This window comes from Hemicordylus capensis, chromosome 6 (assembly GCF_027244095.1).
Source record: "Hemicordylus capensis ecotype Gifberg chromosome 6, rHemCap1.1.pri, whole genome shotgun sequence".
NCBI classification, from domain to species: domain Eukaryota; kingdom Metazoa; phylum Chordata; class Lepidosauria; order Squamata; family Cordylidae; genus Hemicordylus; species Hemicordylus capensis.
Window position 1 is genome coordinate 81,181,747 of NC_069662.1, and position 21,776 is coordinate 81,203,522.

At 42.2% G+C, this 21,776-nt stretch overlaps 1 protein-coding gene across 3 annotated transcripts in view; it reads right to left on the reverse strand.

The window, feature by feature from the left end:
- CNTNAP2 (contactin associated protein 2) overlaps window positions 1-21,776 on the reverse strand; it is a 1,803,519-nt gene that overhangs the window by 140,659 nt on the left and 1,641,084 nt on the right. For all 3 annotated transcript variants that reach the window (XM_053266196.1, XM_053266197.1, XM_053266198.1), the window contains one exon: window positions 6,767-6,937. In XM_053266196.1, coding sequence (XP_053122171.1) covers window positions 6,767-6,937 — 171 coding nt within the window. The remainder of the gene's footprint in view (window positions 1-6,766; window positions 6,938-21,776) is intronic.

The following is a 21,776-nucleotide window of genomic DNA, read 5'->3' on the forward strand; positions in this document are numbered from 1 at the left end:
GGAAGAAGTAGGCTGGCTTCCCTCAGGGCAGATCTAGATGGCAGCATCCTGTTTGCATACTGCAGGAAGGAATCCATGCACAGCTCACATGGCGGCTCTCAGCCTCAGCCAAATGTACCAGTCTGAGGACCTGCATGGACTGAAGTACTCTTTTCTTTCTTGATATTCCACTGCTAAAAATAAGCTTCTAGTCCTCATGTGGCACAAAGATACTGAAGTAGTCTGACCTCTGGGCTGAATTGCACTCAAGCCTCTATATCAAAGAAATCAGAGGAAATGCTCAAATGGAAACACAGGCTTCCTTTATGCTCTGCTTGTGTTCATCTTGTCTATCACTCTTTTTTTGGTTATTCTTGTGCTGTTTTTGATAGTAGAATTCCATGGCTATTTTTCAGCTACCATAGCTGACATGAAATTCAGGTTTCTGAACGGTCCAACATATATTTGGTCCTCTAGTTACAATGGAAATGATAAACCAATTTCTTTCTTTTTTAAAATCAAATTTAGAAGCTGTTCTCATGAGCAGCCAAGCCCAAGGCTTGGCTGCCTGTGAGGACCACTGGAATCCACATGGATCCTGGTGGTGCCATGGCACCAAATCCAGTGCCAAAGCCAGGCTCTTAGCCTGGGTTAACAGAGCAAGTGCACAGCTAACTCAGGCTCTGGGCAGAGGCGTAACTATAGGGGGGGCAGGGGGGGCACATGCCCTGGGCGCCATCTTTTCTGGTCACGTGGGGGGCGCCGCCATGACAAAATTTTTGTTTATTTTTATTTATTTTTTGTTAATACAAATGTTTCCTGCTCAGTGCAGCAGCGCTGCAGCAGTCAAGGGAGCGCGTCGGCGCCCCCTCCCCCACGAGCGGTCCCTTCCGCGCCGCCCGCGCCCCCCCCATTGCTTTGCTGGCGCCTGGCGGCCAGTCAGTGGCCTGGCTTGGCGGCGGTGGGCGCTTGTGAGGAAAAACCTAAGTATAATGTAGTATGTTGGGGGGTGGGGGGGCACGGGCGGCACCATTTCAGTGCTTTTCCCGGGCGCCGTTTTCCCTAGTTACGCCTCTGGCTCTGGGATCGTGTGTCAGCACGGGCAGCTTACAACCTGTGCTGACACAGAGATGAGCACCTAGAGTGCTGGTCATGTGGTGCACTGTAGGCTTACCCGGCCTCCAGAACACCACACTGGTCACTGCCATGTGTGCAGCGGCGCATGTGTGCAGCGGCGCATGTGTGCGGTGGTGCAGCACAGCTGATCATGTGTGCGGTGGTGTATTGCAGCTGGGGCCAGTCTAGATTGTCTGTGAGGAAGGTAGGCTTAACTTTGCCTCCCCCTGCCAACACCTGCAATTGTGTGAAAGGCCTCTCAGTGTTCCTATTGATGAACTTGGTAATTGTGGTGTCAGGGTTCCAACAGCCACAACTGATGGCATGTGACTGTTAAGAGATGGGAAATTGCATGTTTATTGTTTTGCTCTTATATTCCCACCATCGACTGGTGTAGTAGATAATATGCTTTTAATCTCCTCAGTCGTTAACGGAGATAATTTAGACCACTGATTCTCAGACTGTGTATAGATGTGTAAGTGATGTGCCATGGAATAAAGAAATACCTTAGATGTCTCTTTTTTAATTTAAGCTTAGGGGTCTCATGGTGCCAAAGAAAATAACTGAAAACCCAATGGTGCTCTATGCCCTAAGGGAAAATATCTATCTATCTATCTATCTATCTATCTATCTATCTATCTATCTATCTATCTACTGTATCTATCTACTGTATCTATCTATCTATAAAGCGGGAGATGGGAGGTGGGGATGACACAACATATAAATTGTATTATGTGTTGTTTTCAAGGTCATGGCTGATGCTTTTTAAAAGAGTAGTCATTCTTTCTGGGAAAATTCAGAAAACTCTGTAGTAACTGAGCTGTGGGAATGTATTAATTGCTAGATTCATTGTAGTTACTACAAAAATCAGCAAACACCTAATTTTCTGATTTCCTATCAGTTATCCTATCTGTTTCCAGAGACCCAGCTAACACTGGGTCAGACCAGTTATTCCACACTTCTACTGGCTCCAGAGTGAGCAATCACACTTTAAATATTTTTAACATCTAATGAATGTGTTGGATTTTTAAATAGCACATGCATTTGCAGTGAGAAAAGAATGGCAAGACTGAAACATGTGCAAACTATTACAGTATTCTAATAGTCTAATGGTCTAATGTATTCCAGAGGCTTATCGATTTCGATACTATAAACTTAAATCTTCATCGTGAGGCTATGCTACCACTAGCATTATTATTGTTTAAGCCTGAGAATTATATATGAGTGGTATTAACTCTTTGCTATTGGACGGCTAAAAATGATGAAAGCTCAATTAATCTATCAGCAAAAACATGGTTAAATACAACATGAAAGATATTTGAAATTCCTTAACGTTAAAAAAAAAAAAACTCCTACAAAAAGGTATTGCACCTAAAACAATGTTTATTATGTCTGGGATACTTTTTTAGTATACTGAAAAATTAAGCTTATGTTATGTTGAATTTCATATGTTATATTTGTTGATTTATACACGATTTCAATTTCATTACCTTTTAATCATTTTATATTTGAATAGCTTTGTGTATAACACTCTCTGAAGACATATACTCTAACAAATGAGGGGAAGTTTTTACCAGTTTTCTTCTCTTATCATGGTAGTATTTGATTTTATATATGTGGTCACAAAGTGAAAGACTGCACATTTTTTCCAGACAATATTGCCAATTTTTCAAATCACATCACTCTGTTTAGTGTCTGGACCAAACATTCAGCAGATAACCTCATTACCGTAAGTCTTTTTTTGAGGTTATGCTAATTTTTCTTGTGTCTATATATTGTTGTTGTCACTGGTTTTTAAATAAGACAAATGTTTGTTGCTAATTTCTAATCCTTAAAAAAAAACCCTAAGTTATTTTCTGGATTGCAATGCAAGGGTTCAGAGTTGTCTGTGTTGTCTGAAGATAAGCAAAAACATCTGAATATCCCTTCCATGTTAATATTATAGGAAAAGGTATGGGCACAAAATTACAAAGACCATAGGAAAGAAAAAATATGGAACAGAGAAGTGCTGCGTGAATATAGTTTTTCTGAAAGCATGTTTTGGTTATCTTGGATGTATTGGTTGACCAACAGGCTGTAAAAGTAATTATGCACTACAAATTTACTGAGGTATGTAAAAATAGGGCCAGAGATAATTCTCCATCCTTGTCAGCTATTCCTTGGATGTTGACAAGTGAAAGACTGAAAAGAAGAGCTGTATGATAAATGGGCCAGCCAAATGCATTAGCCCAACTTCTAGCTGCATTTTATCAATGTGTTCTTCATGAGAGCACATCTTGTCAGCTATTTTGAAAAGGAGATTTTCCAATCATAAATGCACTCTCTTTGCTCAGGAAATAAAGTTTAGGGCTTTGCTTGAGGTATATAAAGGAACTGGTTATACCTGTAGGGATACAGCTGAGTTTTATTCATATTTAACAAACTGAATTTCTGTCAACTTGGCAAACCATAAGCGCATTCACACAACCAAATGGCCTGGGGCTGGGGAGGGTGAAGGCAGGATCAAACTACCTCCCCCCACCCGGGATGATCCTCTCTTCTCTGCGGCAATGCTGCTCATGCACCCAAAGAAGTGGCACAGCCTTATGGAGTCCGGAGACACAAAGCCTGACCTCCTTGAAGTTGGGGTTTTTTGTCCCAATGTGCATCACTTTACACTTGCCAACACTGAACCACATTTGCTGCTTTGTTGCCCACTCCCCCAGTTTGGAGAGATCCTTTTGGAGCTCCTCACAATCAGTTTTGGATTTCACTACCCAAAAGAGTTTGGTATCATCTGCAAATTTGGCTACATCGCTGCTTCTAGATCATTTATAAATAAATTAAAAAGCACCGGTCCCAGTACCGATCCCTGGGGGACCCCACTTCTTACTTCCATCCATTGTGAAAACTCTCAATTTATACCTACCCTCTGTTTCCTGTCTTTCAACCAGTTAGCAATCCACACATGTACTTTTCCCCTTATCCTATGACCGCTAAGTTTGCTCAGGAGTCTTTGATGAGGAACTTTGCGAAAAGCTTTTTGGAAGTCCAGGTACTATGTCAACTGGATCACATTGATCCACACACTTGTTGACACTCTCAAAGAACTCCAAAAGGTTGGTGAGGCAAGATTTACCATTGCGGAAGCCATGCTGGTTCTCCTCCAGCAGGGCCTGTTCTTCTATGTGTTTTACCATTTTATCCTTGAGGATGCTTTCCATCAATTTGCCTGGAATGGACGTTAAGCTGACTGGTCTGTAATTTCCTAGATCGCCCCTGGATCCCTTTTTGAAAATCAGTGTTACATTTGCTACTCTCCAGTCCTCTGGCACAGAGCCCGATTTCAGGGATAAGTTACATATTTTAGCAAGGAGGTTGGCAATTTCCCATTTGAGTTCTGTGAGGACACTTGGATGGATGCTATCCAGCCCTGGTGATTTGTTAGCTTTCAGTTTTTCCAGACAGTTTAGAACATCATCTCTTGTTACTTCTATCTGACTCAGTTCTTTAGCCTCCATCCCTAAAAAGCCTGGTTCAGGAACAGGTATATGCTCAGTGTCCTCTGCTGTGAAGACAGACGCAAAGAACTCATAGAGCTTCTCTGTAACCTCCATATCCTCCTTAATAATCCCTTTCACTCTCATTGTCTAATGGTCCAACCGCTTCCCTGGCAGGTTTTCTGCTTCAGATGTATTTAAAGAAGTTTTTGTTATTCCCCTTGATACCTTTGGCTAAATGTTCCTCAGACTCTCTTTTTGCTTCCCTTATTGTCACCTTGCATTTCTTTTGCCAGAGTTTGTGTTCCTTTCTGTTCTCCTCATTTGGACAGGCCTTCCAATTTTGGAAGGAAGTCTTCTTCCCTGTTATGGCTTCCTTGATGGTACCCGTTAGCCATGCTGGCATCTTCCTGGACTTAGTGGTAACTTTCCTCCTTTTGGGTATACAGTGGTCCCTCTACTTACGAAATTAATCCGTTCCGAATGCACATTTGTAAGTCGAAAAGTTCGTAAGTCGAAAAGCAGTTTCCCATAGGAATGCATTGGGAACGGATTAATGCGTTCCGGAGCCTAGAAAAAAGACCCAGACCCCCAGTAAGGCTTGCAAACTGCACAGGAACATTTCTTTTCAAGAATAAACAGGCAGTAAACAGGCAGGCAAGTCAAGGAAACCGCATGTAAAATTTGTAAGTCGAGGAAACCCCATCTAAAAATTTGTAAGTCGAAAAAACCGCATCTAAAACCGGATCTAAAACTGCCGTTTGTAACTCGAAAAATACTTATGTCGAGTAGTTCGTAAGTCGAGGGACCACTGTACAATCTAACTGGGCTTCTAGTATTGTGGTTTTGAGTAAACGCCATGCATTCTGGAGCGAAGTGACTCTCCTGATTTTCCCTTTTAGCTTTCTTTTCACCATACTCCTCATTATGGAGAAGTTTCCTCTTCTGAAATTCAAAATGTCTGTGTTGGATTTCCTTGGAGATTTTCTCCCCACATGTATGCTGAATTTGATGGCACTATGGTCACTGTTCCCTAAAGGGTCGATGACACCAACATCACGCACCAGGTCCTGGGTGCCACTCAGAATTAAGTCCAAGGTCACCTTCTCTCTGGTTGGATAAGTGCATTCTACAAACCAGCCTCCTACAGCCATCACATTTTCTGTTTGTTTTCCTATCACCTGTCTATGGGCAGAGAAACCAGTTTTGGTGGTGCTGTGCCACATTCCTCAGTGCTTGGTCAACAGTGCGGTGGAATCTATACTGTTTTTACCTGGTGTTTCACATGTTGGACATCCAACAGTCTTTGTCTTATCTCACCAGTGGCTTAGACTAGTGTTTCCCAACCTTTTGTGCCTGAGGAACAACTAGACAAACCCTGCCCCCCCCCCCCAATGAAGTATTTTTTAAAAGTGTAGTGGCTGGCATACTATTTTTATTTATTTGGCAATAGTGAGGCATGTCCCCTGCTAACTGAGCAAAGAGGCACCTTTTAAAAGTGGTAATTCTCTTTATTTAGCAGGGGGAGAGCAACTGGCCCTATCCATCCCCAGCTCAACATTCCTCCAGTGGCTGTTGCTGGTGTCTATCGTATCTTGTTTAGATGGTGAGCCCTTTGGGGACAGGGAGCCATTTTATTTATGTATTTATTCATATCTATGTAAACTGCTTTGCGAACTTTTGTCAAAAAGCGGTATATAAACATTCATCATATTTGTGTGTTAGACCCTTTGGGATTCTGCCTGAGCACAACAATGCAGCACTTGTCAAAGGAGGAAACTGCAAGGACACCAGACACACCATCCAAGTAAGCCTGCTTCAAAGGAATAGGACAGAGTGGGTCACATGATTATCCTCAGCCCCTACAGAAGCCTCCGAGTCATGCTTGCTTGCTGATTGGAACAATGTAGTTTGGCCCTAAGACACTGGAATGTCAGGCAAGAACGCAGTCTGTGTACCACCATTTAAAAACCAAAGGAATCTGCCCAGATTCATCGATGGCAATCCCATTTAAGCACATCCAATTCCATATCAGTCTGTAGTAATTAAATGAAATAAAATTCATGCTGGAACTAGTTTTTCATCTGTATTACTGAGTAGTTGGTTTTACAGAATATAATGAATGGTGGAAGCTAAAGACCTTGCCTTTGTTTAAAGAATTCATTCATGGTGGGAGGACAGCATATACTCACATTTCAGCTCAAGTTTGATGAAGTCTGTGTTCCCCAGATTCTCAAGAAACACTCCATCAGGGGCTGACGTTTTGAAGTAGAAAGAAATGTCAGCGCTGGTTTCCCCTTGGAAAGTGGAGAAGTGGAGATATGAAGTCGGAGTAATGAATGATGCTGCATTCCAATAATTATCTGTGGAGACATGAGAAATGAGGAGATTTGAGAAACAAAGTATTTTCCCCTTGTGTCCCTTTTGAGTTATATGCTACTTAGAAACAGAAGGAATCAAAAACAGAGCTGAGAAGCTGAGCTTTTAAATTCTAAGCAGGATATAGCACTCTTTGTGTTCATGAAAATAAATTATTTCACTTCTAATTTTTTTTTTTTAAAAAATATATCTGTTTATAATGGTTTTATTTAAATTCAAAGATTGGCACACTTCTCGATGCTTACAATTTTGTATTTCTCATTAATGCTATACAGATATATGTGGTAATAGAAAACACTGCTTGTATGTTCAGCTGTTATTGGAGAACTCCATTTTGTCAAATAAAACCTGAAGCAAGCATAGGAGGAATCAACAGAATTCTCAAAGGCCAACATTCTATCCCATTTGTTCATTTACAGAGTGGCACGACTCTGTGCCACTGTGCCACGAGTCGACACCGACTCGAAGACACACTTTACCTTTAGCCAGTAATGACTACTGTGGTTTTTTCCTCACAATGACAAGGATCAACAGAACTTTTGCATTGTGGAAAAAGCATAACGAGGTCATTCACACAATTAAAAATTGTGTTCTACCTGGGTTTGGGAGCTGTTTGTGCTCCCAATTTTTGGTTGTTCCACACAATTACAGAGGTGATTGTGTGGACACACGGTAGGAGCAAAAGCTACCCAGGTTTTCCTCTTATATTCCTTCCAGACAATCACTTCTATCCAGGTTTTCCTCCAACCTTGCTTCCACAACACCAAACTGGGAGCACATACAGCTCCCAAACCGGGGTAGAACACAATTTTTGATTGTGTGAATGACCTCAATGGCTGTCAGGAGATCAGCTGCTGAGAGGAGCTATGACATTCCTTTTACACTAAAAAGAAAGGAAGGAAGAGTAAAGCCTGCCATTCTGTTGGGTTACAAGGAACCTCCCTTGCTATGAAAAGGGGGGAATTATCCAAAATGAAGGAGATTTTAAAAAATGAATTACAAAACAAATGGGCTTAAACAGTGAAAACAAATTGAATACTGCAATGAAAAAAGTTATTACACACCCTAATCAGGTGCATACATCTCTCTCTCTCTCTCTCTCTCTCTCTCTCTCTCTCTCTCTCTCTCTCTCTCTCTCTCTCTCACACACACACACACACACACACACACACACAGCATTTATTGTTAAATGTATATACTACCTTTCATTAAAAATGTATCTGCTAAAAGCAACCATAAAACCCATACAAATTAAAAATTAACACACATGCAATAAAATAATGATAGAACAACAGAAAGCAGCAAAAAAAAAGTAAAGGAAATCTTAAAGATCAAAGGCCTGAATAAAAAGCCAGGTCTTTAGCTGCCTATTAAAAGCAGCAAGCGAAGCCAAAGAGCGTATGCCCATCAGGAGAGCATTTCAAAAATATGTGGGCAATAACCAAGCAGACCCTGTCCCGTGTGCATGACAACTGAACCTCTCTCATTGGAACAGAGCTCCATCTGATGATTTTCCCCGCAGACGGGGCAGAAGCATTTGGGCTAAGGCAGTCCTTGAGATATCCAGGGCACAAAGCTTTATTCATTTATTTATTTATTTAACATATTTGTCTACCACCCACTACCGAAGTGTTTAGGTGGTTTACAACATTTTTTTAAAAAGAACGACCAATTTAAAATATATAAAAGTTCAAATTAAAATAGCTATAAACCACTAAATAGCTAAAAAGCTTGGCTGAAGAGATCTGTTTTCACTTGTGTTCCTAAAGATCAACAGGGATGGAGAAGCTCTAATCTCAGCAGGAAGTGCATTCCACAGCCCTGGGGCAACTACAGAGAAGGCTCACCTCTGATTCGTCACTAGACGAGCTAGTGGCACCCTCAGCTGAACCTCCCCTGAAGATCTTAATAGGCAGCGGGGTTCATAACAAAGAAGGTGCTCTTTTAAATACCCTGGACCCAAACCATTAAGAGCTTTATATGTAATAACCAGCACTTTCTATTTTGCCTGGAAACCTATTGGTAGCCAGTGTAGTTCTTTTAAAACTGGAATAATATGGTCTCTTCAGGCTGACCCAGAGACCAATCTGGCAGCAGCATTCTGCACCAATTGCAGTTTCTGGACTATGTACAAACATAACCCCACATAGAGTACATTGCAGTAGTCAAGCCTGGAGGTTACCAGCATGTGCACCACTATCTTAAGGTCACTCACTTCCAGGAAAGGGCGCAGTTGGCAAACCAGCCAAAGCTGATAGAAAGCACTCCTGGCCACTGCCTCCACTTGAGATATCAGAGAGAGGGTTGGGTCCAGAAGTACTCCCAAACTGAGAACCTGTTCCTTCCGGGGGAGTGTAACCCCATTCAGAACTGGCAGATCTATCCCATTTTCTGAACTGCAGATTCCTACAATGAACACCTCCTTCTTGTTTGGATTCAGTCTCAGTTTGTTATCCCTCATCCAGCCAATTACTGCCTTGAGGCAAGCATTTAGGAACGTTATGCTATCGCCTGATGAAGCTGATATGGAGAAATAGATTTGGGTGTCACCAGCATACTGATAACAACCTGTACCAAATCCCCTGATGAGCTCTCCCAGTGGTTTCATGTAGAAGTTAAAAAGCATTGGAAAAAGAATGGAGCCCTGAGGGACACCATACAAAAGCTCTCTCTTCATAGAGCAACAGTCTGCAAGTAACACCTTCTGGAATCTGCCTGAGAGATGTTAGAAGAACCACTGCAAAGCAGTACCCCCTATACCCAGTCCCCTCAGGCGATCCAGGATACCATAGTTGATGGTATCAAAAGCCACGAAGAGCACCAAAAGTACCAACATAGTCACACTCCCTCTGTCAATTCCACTTTGGAGATCATCCACCAGGCTGACCAAGGCAGTCTCCACCCAAAACCCTCCCCAAAACCAGTCTGAAATGGGTCCAGATAACCCGCTTCATCCAAGACAGTCTGGAGCTGAGAAGCCACCACCTTCTCAATCACCTTGGCCAACCATGGGAGATTGGAAACAGGCCTGTATTTGCTCAACTCTTAGGGATCAAATGTAGACTTCTTCAAGAGATGTCTAATAATCACCACGTTTGAACAAAGAGGCATCCTACCTTCCTCAGATAAGTATTTATGATCTCATCCAGGCCCTTTCCAACCATCTCCCTTCTTGATAATATAAGCCATGTCTGACAGGGGTCAAGAGAGCAGGTGGTAGGACACATAGTTCCACACAGTTACAGTTTCTGAATATTCTTCAAGGGCAGTCCAAAAAAGAATACAGAGCAGTAATCCAGTCATGAAATGACTAAGGCATGAGTAACCATAGCCAGATTTTCCTTCTCAAGAAAGGGGCACAGCTGACATACTAGTCAGATCTGTGCAGGCACCACGGGCCTTCAACCCCACCTGGGCAACCAGAAGCAGAGTCAGTTCCAGCAGTACCCCCAAATTGCATACCATATGTTCCCAAATAGAAAATGATTCTGAATTCAAGACAACCCCCTTAAAAATACAGATTAAATACACATTATATCTGTATTTACCCCAAAGGCAGAGGACTCTGAATTTAAGATGATCCCTGAAATTCTAAAATAAAAAAACTTTGAAAAAACCTAGAGGTTCTTCTCACGATCGGTGAGAAGAGCCTGGGGAGGGTTAGCGGGGAGAGCGGGCTTAGCTTGCTCTCCCTGCACACAAGCAGGCAGTCTGCTCTGGGTGGCCGAAGTGGCCGCCCACACGACTGCCAGCTCTGTTATGGAGCTGGCAGGGGCTGGGAGGATTGGGGGCTGTGCAGCCCCTGGAAGCTCCAGCATGCCCTGTGTGAGCACACAGGGCATGCTGGAGAGACCCCCGAGTCGGGAGGTTGCTTTTCAGCTTCCTGGTCGGGGGTCTACTCATGAGTTGCCACAGTGCAGAGTCGTGGTGTGGCAACTCATGATCGGAAAGCCCGGGTTGGCGGAGTGCTCGCTCCACTAACCTGGGCTTAGGGGAGGGCTACTTCAGCGGGTGACCCGTTTAAGAACCACTGGGCTTGCAGCCAAGCCAGGTGGTTCTCACAATGGTAGAAAGTTGGGCTAGTGGAGGCTAGCCCAATTTTCTACCATCGTTTGAATAGCCTCCTAGTCTTGGATTCAGGTAAATAAAGTACTTGCTCTTTCAAGGGGAATATACTGTACCACCATCAAGCGTCAGCTGAATCTCCACATCCTGATTTACTCTTGTCTCGATTCAGTGCGGCTCTGCACATGATCCGTGTGTAAAACCTAAATGGGATCTGTGAGGAGAGTGGGCTCAGCCCACTCGCCTCACAGAGAAGCAGGGAGCTTGCCCTGGGCGGCTGGATTGGCCGCCCACATGACTACCAGCTCCATCATGGAGCTGGTAAGGGTGGTGGGAATCGGGGGGCTGTCCGAGCCCCGGAAGTCCCAGAATGCCCCATGCAAGTGTGCGGGACATTCTGGGGAGATCCCTGAGGCTGGGAGGCTTGTTGGAGTCTCTGGTCAGGGGTCTCCTCATGAGTCACTGTGATGCAGAGCTGCACGCAGCGCATGGCTCCCAGCAATTCTCACAACCGCTCAAAAGTGGGCTGGGCTGACTTAGCCTGCTTTCAAGTGGTCATGTGAATAGCCTCAACCTGTTTATTAAGCCAAGATCCAGTCCATCACCACCTCTAGCCCCTGGTTTAGAACATCCATGTTTAAAATATACATAGACATATATTCACACATTCAAACTAGGTTTTGAACTGTGCCATGTATACAGTTTATACATATTTGGCTGTTGAACAATGCCAGCAAAATAAAACTTACATGCAGTTAAACAAATTGGTTCTCATTATCATTAAAATGACCGTTATCAAAATTGGTTGGAGAAAAGAATTTTAAATAATAATATTTACCAATTACAGTGCTGTAGTGTTCAACATGCTTGATGCATACATGATCTCAGCCTGAAGAACTTGTGACATACTCTCTTTTTGCTGCCTGCTTAGGACTTTAAAAAGTCCTAAGGCTCCACGGGCTCCACTTCACGGACTGCAATATTTGGCTGTGTCATGGCTGGCTCGGTGAGTCATACATTATGCAAGCCTTTATGTTATAATCCTTACAACCCTGTAAGGTAGTTCAGTTTTACAGTCTCTGGGGACGAGGCTGAGCCCAAATTAGCTGGAGGTCACCTTGTGAGTTCAGAGATGGTGTTTTAAATCTTGATTTGTTACTCAGTCTCTTAGTTGCTGTGCTATACCAGCTCTGAAATAACTGCAAGCAAATAACTAAATATATTCCAGCTACATCAGAAAATAAAAATGATTCAAGGGACTCATGTTATTGACATATCCATCTGGATAGGGTGCCAAAAACCCCATCACTCAAGTTATTGAAATCTGTCTCTGTTGGAGAGCTATGACTCAAGTCATCAGGAAAAACTTTGCAGTGTTTTGAAATGCTGTGAATTGGTTCTTGACAGGGATCCCTGGTTGCACACACTAATGGAGTCTGGATATATATATATATATATATGAATGAATATATTTGAAGAATGCAATATGAAAGACATATTTCACTTGAGAGGAGTTCTTAAAATCCCCACATTCCCAAACTCTCCCCCTCAACTGCTAGAATACCAATCAAATATACATATTTTAAAAGAGAAAAATTAGCATTAATCTTTATTAATATTGGATTATTTTAGCTGTAATGTTTGTCTTTTTCTTGTTGTGATATGGTATTTTTGTATAATTCTAATTTCCAAAAGCAGAATGATGATAATTGTCAACAGAATAATTGCTGTCTGCATACTTCTGTTGGTTATATTTTGCATTATTCTTTTAATGAAGCACATGCAAATCTATTTGTTTCAAAGTGACAGATTACATAGTTCTAAATTTTGCTCTAGAGCCCCCCGCCCACCAAAACACCACTTCATACAAGATACATTTGTATTTGGGTATAGTACCTGCATACAAAATACCTACATGCTGTATCAGATATGATGTGCACAGATATGTATTTTTTTAAGTGCATGTTTCTGAGAAATACATGCCATTGCTAATCAGGAAATAATCAGTATAGCCAATAAATAGTGGGGAGGAAACACTGTCCAAGTCTTCACAAATAAATCTAAAATGAAATGGTTTGTTTGTTTATTTGAGACATTTAAACCCTACTTTTCCTTCATAAGTGGTCAAGGCAGCTCACAGTATAACACAACAGAACAACTATAGCAACAACAATAAGATGTACCAGTTCAGGTAACAGTACTGTCTAGGTGGCAGAACTTATTTTTGTGCTCAGCTTTGGCAGCACACTCTTATGCATTCATCTACACCAGGGATTCTCAAACTTGGGTCCTCAGGTGTTATTGGACTTCAACTCCCATAATCCCCAGCCTCAGTGGCCTTTGGTTGGGGATTATGGGAGTTGAAGTCCAATAACACCTGAGGACCCAAGTTTGAGAATCACTGATCTACACCATGAGTCTGTTCTCACATGCAGCCAAGGCTGGGCTAGGACAGCTGGCTGCCCGTGAGAACTGCTGGTGGCAAACCACCACTCTTTGGTGGCAAACACACCTAGGAAGCCCACCGGTTAGCTGAGGTTAAGGGCAGAAGTGCACCCTTAACCCAGGCTAACTGCTCGTGTGTCAGGGCCAGCTGCTCCCAGCCAGTGCTGACACAGGAGTGGGCTCCTAGCCATTGCCGGGGGTATCACCACAGTGCACCATGCACTCGCATGGTATATTCATCAGTTCACACACTAATGAATCCCAGTATGCTTGGGGCATATCTATATTTCAATCTTTGATCAGTTTTATACAATTTTAATTGTCATGGCTTCCCCAAAGGAATCTTGGGAATTGTACTTGGTGAAGCCATATGAAAACTCTATTTAGAAGCCCTTAACGCCTCTCACAGATCTACAAGTGCTATAATTCCTCACAGAGAGGAAACGACTATTCTCTAGTGTATATATGCCCACAGAGAAACATATTTGACCTGGAAAAACCTTGTCTAGCTGCTAAAATTCCTAACCTAAGCCAAACCAGCAAAAAATAAAAAAGTCAAACATTGATTGAAGTACTAGAAAAGGATGTGGGGGGCTAAAGTCAATCTCATGTATCTTTTCCAACAGCAGGAGCTTACTACAGCAGAGTACTTATTTTATATACTATTTGCATTGCCACTTCCATGCTCAGTAAACTATTGCTGTTTCTCTTTGCTTTGCCCTGGGGCTGAGAAGAAAAGTAGGATGTATCCCATAATTGCTTGGCAGGGATAGATGGAGAATTTGCCTTTTAAAAAGGCACCCTACTCAACTATTTCTGTTCAGGAAGCCAGAACTAGTTAAAGTCAACACCTGAACTTTCAGGCATCTCAGTGTAAGAAACAGTACAATGTGAGGCCATTCACACAATCAAAAACTGTGTTCTACCTCAGGTTTGGGAGCTGTGTGCGCTCCCAATTTCCGGTTGTGTGGAAGCAAGGTAAGAGGAAAACCTGGGTAGAAGCGATTGTGTGGAAGCAAAATAGGAGGAAAAGCTACCCAGGTTTTCCTCGTATCTTGCTTCCACACAATCACTTCCACCCACAGAATCAAACAGGTTGCCTGTTTTACATATCTGGGAGTGGCTCTCCATGCCTCTGGCTCAAGAAAGGCCCACTGTGAACATATTGCCCTAGCGGCACAGAGGAACTCCGCTGCTATCTTCTTGAGGTTCCTCTAGACAAGAGGTGGTCATTACATACTGCAGTGCTCAAACTATATGAGGCCAAACCACTGGCACAATTAAGTTATGGTGCCCACCCAGGACCACCCTCTAATTTTATCATACTGGAACGTGTCCAATCTAAATTCCTAAAAGCGGCTTTACAAGTGCCCTGCTGTATCTCTAATACCACTCTGCATCTGGAAACTGGCATGATAAAAGTTGAGGCCAAAATTTGGATGACTGTTCTTAACCAATGGCTATAAATTAGCCCTTTGCCCTAGGGGCTTGGCCCCATTAACACTGCAGGACAATTTCCAACCTTCTTAGAAGCGGGCAGTCTATGACAGGGTGGAGGTATTGGGTTTCTCTTCGTCTCTCCTCCTTGCTATGAGCTGTGATAAGGTGAAAGTGGCCATTAAACAGAGGATCCTGGATACGGAATGCCAGGTGGATCTAAGTAGGGTACCTCGTTTCCTGGCCTCAGTCAGCTCCAGGTTCACGGTCTCCCCCCTGCATATCTGACACAGTTGGAAATACCAAGCCACAGAAGGGTGTTCACCCTTGCCCGATGTCATGCCCTTCCATCAGCTGTTTTGGAGGGAAAACACAGGAAGATTCCATTTGCAGAAAGGCTTTGCTCCTGTGCCTCTGGGGAGGTGGAAATAACTGAGCATGTACTCCTCTCTTGCAGTTTCTATAAAGATAGCTGAGATAAACTCATACTCCCTCTACTACTCAGCTGCCCTGGTTGCCCCAGTCAAGTCTACACTAAGATGCTGCTCTCAGGTGAAAAGCGGACTTTTACGTACAATGCTGCTAAGTTCTATGTGGCAACATGCAAGATCCGTTGGCCCCTGACTGTACCACATAATCCATGAAGCCAATTTTAACTATTTTACTAGATTGTCCTATTTTAGTTAGTAACTTTATTTCCCTTTTTACTATATGCTCTCTCTCTTTTTAACATGGTAGATGTCTTTTATTTATTGAGAGTTGTATTAATTTTATGTAGCAGATTTTAAAATACTGACTATTATCCATTTTAGTTATCTTTTATATTTTAGTTACCTCGCCTGTACTCTATAGAATCTTTTAAATATCTATTTTTAGACCTTTATTCTTAGTCTTAACTGTAATATAAAGCTCAATTTTATAGTTTATAGTAGTAATACATGCATCTATTTTATTGTATTATAACCTATGATGGTCTTTGACTGTAATAAAGATGATTGATTGAATCACTTCTGTCCACCTGTGTAGAATGCAGTTCTGGATTGTGTGAATGGCATCCGTGGCTCAGTCTTCCAGCAGTGGTCCATTGTGACTACTCAGTAGTAGGGATTCATCTAGCAGTAAATTCTCAGCGCACACGAACTCTTATAGTATACTTAAGCAGGTCCTTGAGCCACAACCAAATGAAATCGGCCTCTAGACTAAAGCTGTTAATGCACTGATGCCCTGTTTACATAGCCCCAGCTAAAACGCTTGCTATCAGCACAGCATCCTTTCCTCACTACCTATTGTCTATAATTTCCCAAATGCCTTAGAACTTTCCAGTTTCTTTGATTATTCCCTTTTGTTTGTTAAATTATCATTGTTTTGGTTGTTACTATTTAATTATATAGCACTATCTGTGTACATGGTGCTTAAAAGAGATAATTTACCTTTGTAGATATCCAGTTAGGTATGAAAGTCAGAAATTTCTATATTGTGCTGGAACTTGTATATACATTTAATATATATAAGCCATGTTTCAAAGTTCAACTAAACAAGCAAATAGCAAATTCTCCTTTGGACTTCCTAACCAATTCACTTGCATTGTGCATTTTCCAATCTGTCTAAGAGACAGAAATGCTCCTGATCAGCAGATTTATGATAAGAGCGGGGTTATGTGGCTATTTTGCATTAGCAAGGGGTTAATTTTTTTACTTAATATATTACAGTAAATGGCCAGAAGACATTACTGAAAGACCAAGGTCCTAATGCAATTCAATAAAAGAGATTAATTTATATTACAGAACACAGATAACAACAGGAATATAAACACTTGTTGGAATATCAGCCAACTATTGGAAGAAATGCCTGTGAACAGTTTGCTATAAATTGCAGAATTGCATTTTGAGCCTTTTATTCCATTTGCAATCATTACTTAGTAAACAAAATACTGTTTGGAAAAAAACACAACATAATACATGTCTGGCCCAAGTATAAATCATACTGATCCAGAAACCCTGCAAACTGATCCAGAAGCTCTGTAAACACCAAATTAAAACTCATGCTTTTTATCAGTTTTGGCTGATATGTTAGCTATGCCCATTTCTGGAGGAAAATGACCTTAAAACAGTGGTACATATGCTGGTAACCTCCAGGTGAACACTGTAATGCACTCTACTTGGGGCTGCCTTTGTGCATAGTCCAGAAACTACAATTGGTGTCGAACACAGCAGCCAGACTGATCTGTACAGGATAACCCAAACAAATGATATAACACTGATTTTAAAAGAACTGCACTGGCTATCAATACATTTCTGAGCAAAATATAACTTGCTGGTAATTGCCTATAAAGCCCTTAACAGCTTGAATCCAGGGTATTTAAGAGAGCACCTCCATTGTCATGAACTCTCCTGCCTATTAAGATCATCTGGGGAGATCTGGTTATGATTTGGTGGCTACTCAGGACCAGGCTGTCTGTGACTGGGGCAGTCTTTAGAATGCACCCTATGCCAGAACAAAAGCTTCTCCATCTATGGATGTTTTTTTTAAAAAGACCCTTCTCACACACACACACACACACACACACACACACACACACACACACACACACACCCTACCTATTTTCACAGGCATTCAATTAATTTTAAACTGCTTGTTTTATTTCAAAAAGTTGTTTTAATCCTTGTATCCTGTTTTATATTGGTTGTATTTTAAATTATGTACATCACCTAGGTATATGCATAACAAGGGTATATAACACATATCAGGCATTATATAAACATGATAGATAGAATGACATAATAACTAAAATTATAAAAACAGTAAAGTTTTCTCCTAGTGAAGAAAATGAGCGTTCTTGTTTGCAGAAAGGTGTAGATAGGTTTGTGCAAACATTTAATCCAGATTTGTGTCCTGATTGCTTTGGTAAGGTATCTTCAGGCAGACCACTCACTCTCCAAGGTCCTAGAAACACTGAAGAAGGGGCTGTTCATCCACACAACCTTCTTGCTTCTGCTCCTGGTGTCTTACTAGGTGCCCAGAGACCATGTGGTTTCAACCTTGGCTGAAATATCTTCCCATTTATCTAACCTCCTCACTTCATCAAAATATTATATAAAGCAGCCCAGGCCATGCTTATCCATCACTCTCCCTTAAGTCACTGGCCAAAACACACCTCACAAAGGTATTGCAATAGCTTCTGCAGGGCCTCTGGGCTGGTGTTGGCCTTATTAAATCTTGTCACACATTATCAATTCTCACCATGTTTGCCACTTAGCAGTTAATTATGGTGAAGAGGCCGCAAGGCCCTTCATGTCTAAATTCACGTCAACCTCTCAGATTCCCCCAAATTTTAGTTAGATTATGCTCTTCTGTAGCCTTCTAAACTATAATGGCTAAGCAGGCCATCACACAATATAGGGGACTAAGCCCCTTCTGTCCTCCTTGTAATTTGAGCAGCCATTCAGCTAATTAGACTGTTCCTTCCCAGCCTTCTTAATATCATCCATTTGAATGAATGTTTAAGATTTTTAACAAAATTTAATCTATATTTAGGATATATGTACTTTCACACAGTTTGTTCAGGTGGTAACCAAGACCAATGCAGGGTTTATACTATTGCTTCCTAAGGGCCTTCATCTGCCACAAAGTGAGAAACTAATACATATGTAGCAATGTGGAGTGTTCTAAGCACTTCAGAAACATCATCTCCATAATCTTTCAACATCATCTGTAAGGCATTTCCCACATATTTCAGATGGAGGCCTAAGACAATAGCAGCTCGCCCAAGGTAACCGATGCAGTTTGTGGCAGAAGTAGTATTTGAAGCAAGGATTTCTGGAGTCACTGCTTTTTAGGTGCTACACTAAATTTCTTTCTATACTGTATAGCAGCTCTGAGATCTCCTTACACGGCTTCACTGAACATGAGCTTTCTTGTGGGTAGTGGGAAATGTATCCTTACACATGAGAAATGTGCTCTTGTGTGAGAACAGGTAAGGGAACACCTTCTGAATAAGCTCCTACGCAGGTATCTAGCACTATTAGGGATTGTTCATGTAGGCTTATTCATTTGGCTAGCTTAGCACAGTCATTCCTCCTGTTTCCCCATTTAGTGATATTTCCCAGAAATCCCTTTTAGAAAGTTGTTCACTTCTTTTTGCTTATATCGTAATGACTGAAATTCATATTCTAGCACCATCCAGTTACCTCTTACATACGACTCCTATTGAAACAGAGAATGACAATAGCCAAACTGTAAAATAACCCAGAGCTTTTAGCTCTCCTAGACAGTAGTACTGGAGAGCCAATGGAACAATTGAGGCTATCTTTTCATGTATAACAAAAGACCAAAAAACCCCGCCAGGATTCTCTTGTGAATAGATTTGTATGTCCAAACCATTATATGAATACAATGTAAGAATGGTCTCTTATTTAGGTTAGGATGGATGTGAACACAAAACTACTCTATCTCATAAAGTAATGGATCAAAATTTTCTTTGCAATTAAACTCTGCACGTCCAGTTTTTCTTTATGAATTCTACTTCCATTTGGAACATGCAGATACTGCTTCCTACTTTTGCTTCTCCAAGGAGTGGGAAGCTCAAGAAGAATTCACATTTTTCAGAGTGAGCTGCCTTTGACACTGGACTGATGTCTTTGCAATGTGTTTGTTTATAAATGTAAAGGCTGAACAGGTCTCATAGGGGAGCAAAAGAAAGCAGGACATCATAGTCCCAAAGCAAGTCATATTTTTTAGATTCTTAAGTATTTGTTGCTTTAGCACTAGGATGGCCTACTTGTATGCTTCCTTAAAAAAAAAAAATATCACCCTTGGCCATTGTTCCTGACTAAATAGGGGCATAGCAATTTGGGAGTGAATCCGGGGACAATCTGGGAGTGGGTCCCCTCCCACCTTCTTTCTCCCCTGCCTCGCATGTCTTTGCTGCAGAAGAATTTTAAGGACATGTGTAACATTGTGCAGCAGGTTAACAAAGAAGATCACAAATATAAGAAGTTAAACTTGTTCACAGTGTAGTTCTGCCAGGAGTCTCCTCAGCATCACAAGCACATAGGAGCAATTTTGATTCTGTCTAATCAGAATCACAAATCCAGCCTTCATCCACCTCTTCCTGCTCCGGCTTGGAAGCACAAGGAACTCCTCCCGGATTCTTCAGCAAGGGTGATGGATTTTCTCCAACTGCATTGATCAGGAGAAGGGGGTGCACACTGTCCCCTGAGCAGTTTAGCTGTGAAGAGTTCCCTCCACCAAGGAGGAGAAAGAGGAAGCTAGCCACTAGTCATCATAGTAGACAAGTCCCAACACCTGCTCAGCACCCCCAATTTCCTGACACTAGGACACATGTGGTGGGGCAGGTGCTGACCAGGAGCAAAAAAAGATAGGATGCCATGCACACCCAAGCCTGCCTCTTCCCCCGTGATAGATGCTGGCACAAGAAAGAGCTGGCATGCCAAAAGCTGGGCTAGGATCCATGCAGAGCGGGTGCTGGAACCAGAAACAGATTAAGGGCTACACATGGCTCCTAGCCCTGCCTCTTTCCTTCTGTGATATGTGCTGGTGCAAAGGGAAGAGGCAGTGCTAAAGGTCATGTGTGACCTGAAAGCAAAAGAGAAGCTGTGTGGACTCTCCTCCACCTAGGGCACCCAGTGGCAACAAGTAAAAAATGTTGGCAGGGTGTGTGCCTCCAGTGACCCCTAGAAGTGCCCCGGGGACCGGTGGCTCAGGAACATCCCCCTCCCCATATTATGGCTACATACCTGCAACCAAACCTGGTTTCAGCCCAACCCTTGTAAGATAGTGCAACTCTGAGGCACTTCACATGAGCAGTGAGAAGTACCATAAAGGAGTTTGTGGGGAGAGTGAGCTTGACTCGCTCTCCCCACACGTGAGCAGGCAAGTAACCCTGGGTGGCCGGATCGGCCGCCCACACAATTACTGGCTCCATCATGAGTGTGTGGCTCCATGCGAGTGTGTGGGGCATTCTGGGGAGCCCCCCGATGCCAGGTGGCTTGTTGTAGCCTTCCCATTGGGGGTCTTCTTATGAGTTGCCATGGAACGGAGCTGCGCTGCAGTGACACTTGATCAGGTAAACAGGGTTAGTGAAGCGCACACTCTACTAACCTCATTTAACGTGGGGGTGGTATTTAGTAGGGCTGGCTGTTCTCTCATTGCAGCACATGACCAGCAGAAACTGGGCTGGACTCCCTTAGCCCAGTTTCTGTGGGTTGTGAGAATAGCCTGGAACAAAAGGCTTCTTGTGATGTCATGCAAGAATTTCAGCCATTGTACCATTTCACACAAAAGGTAGGTGTTTGGGAAAGAAACTAATTTGTCTAGCAATCTAAGGCCTTTTCCTACAACCAGTTATGCCTAAGAAACACTGGGAAGAGTTATGGAGAATTACATTAGTTGAATGAAAAACATCAGAACCTTAAGGCCTTTAAAAAAACCCTAAAGTCTGGATAGAATAGAAAGTCAGTGTGGTTCCATTAGATCCTATTCCCCTAAAGGAATTTTAAGTGCTCTTTTATTTGAGAATGCATCAGTTTCCACAAGCAATTGTTAGAAGTACATTTTACTGCACTACCATAGCACTTAGATTTTGCCAAGCTGTTGGAAGGAGCTCTTTTCAAAAATGAGATTATGCGTTTTCTTATCTCTCTCAAAATCTGAATTGCTTGCATTGTTCACATAACCCCCAAACGGCCTGACGTTGGAGTTTTGCTTGATCTAAACTCATCATCAATGGTGTAGATATGTATAACAGAACTTTTACTGGGCTTGCAAATGACAGCCATTTATTACTTGGAGGAAAAGTACAAAAACATTTCCACTCGTCTTTCATATGAAAATCCAGCCTAGATTTTTCTGTACACC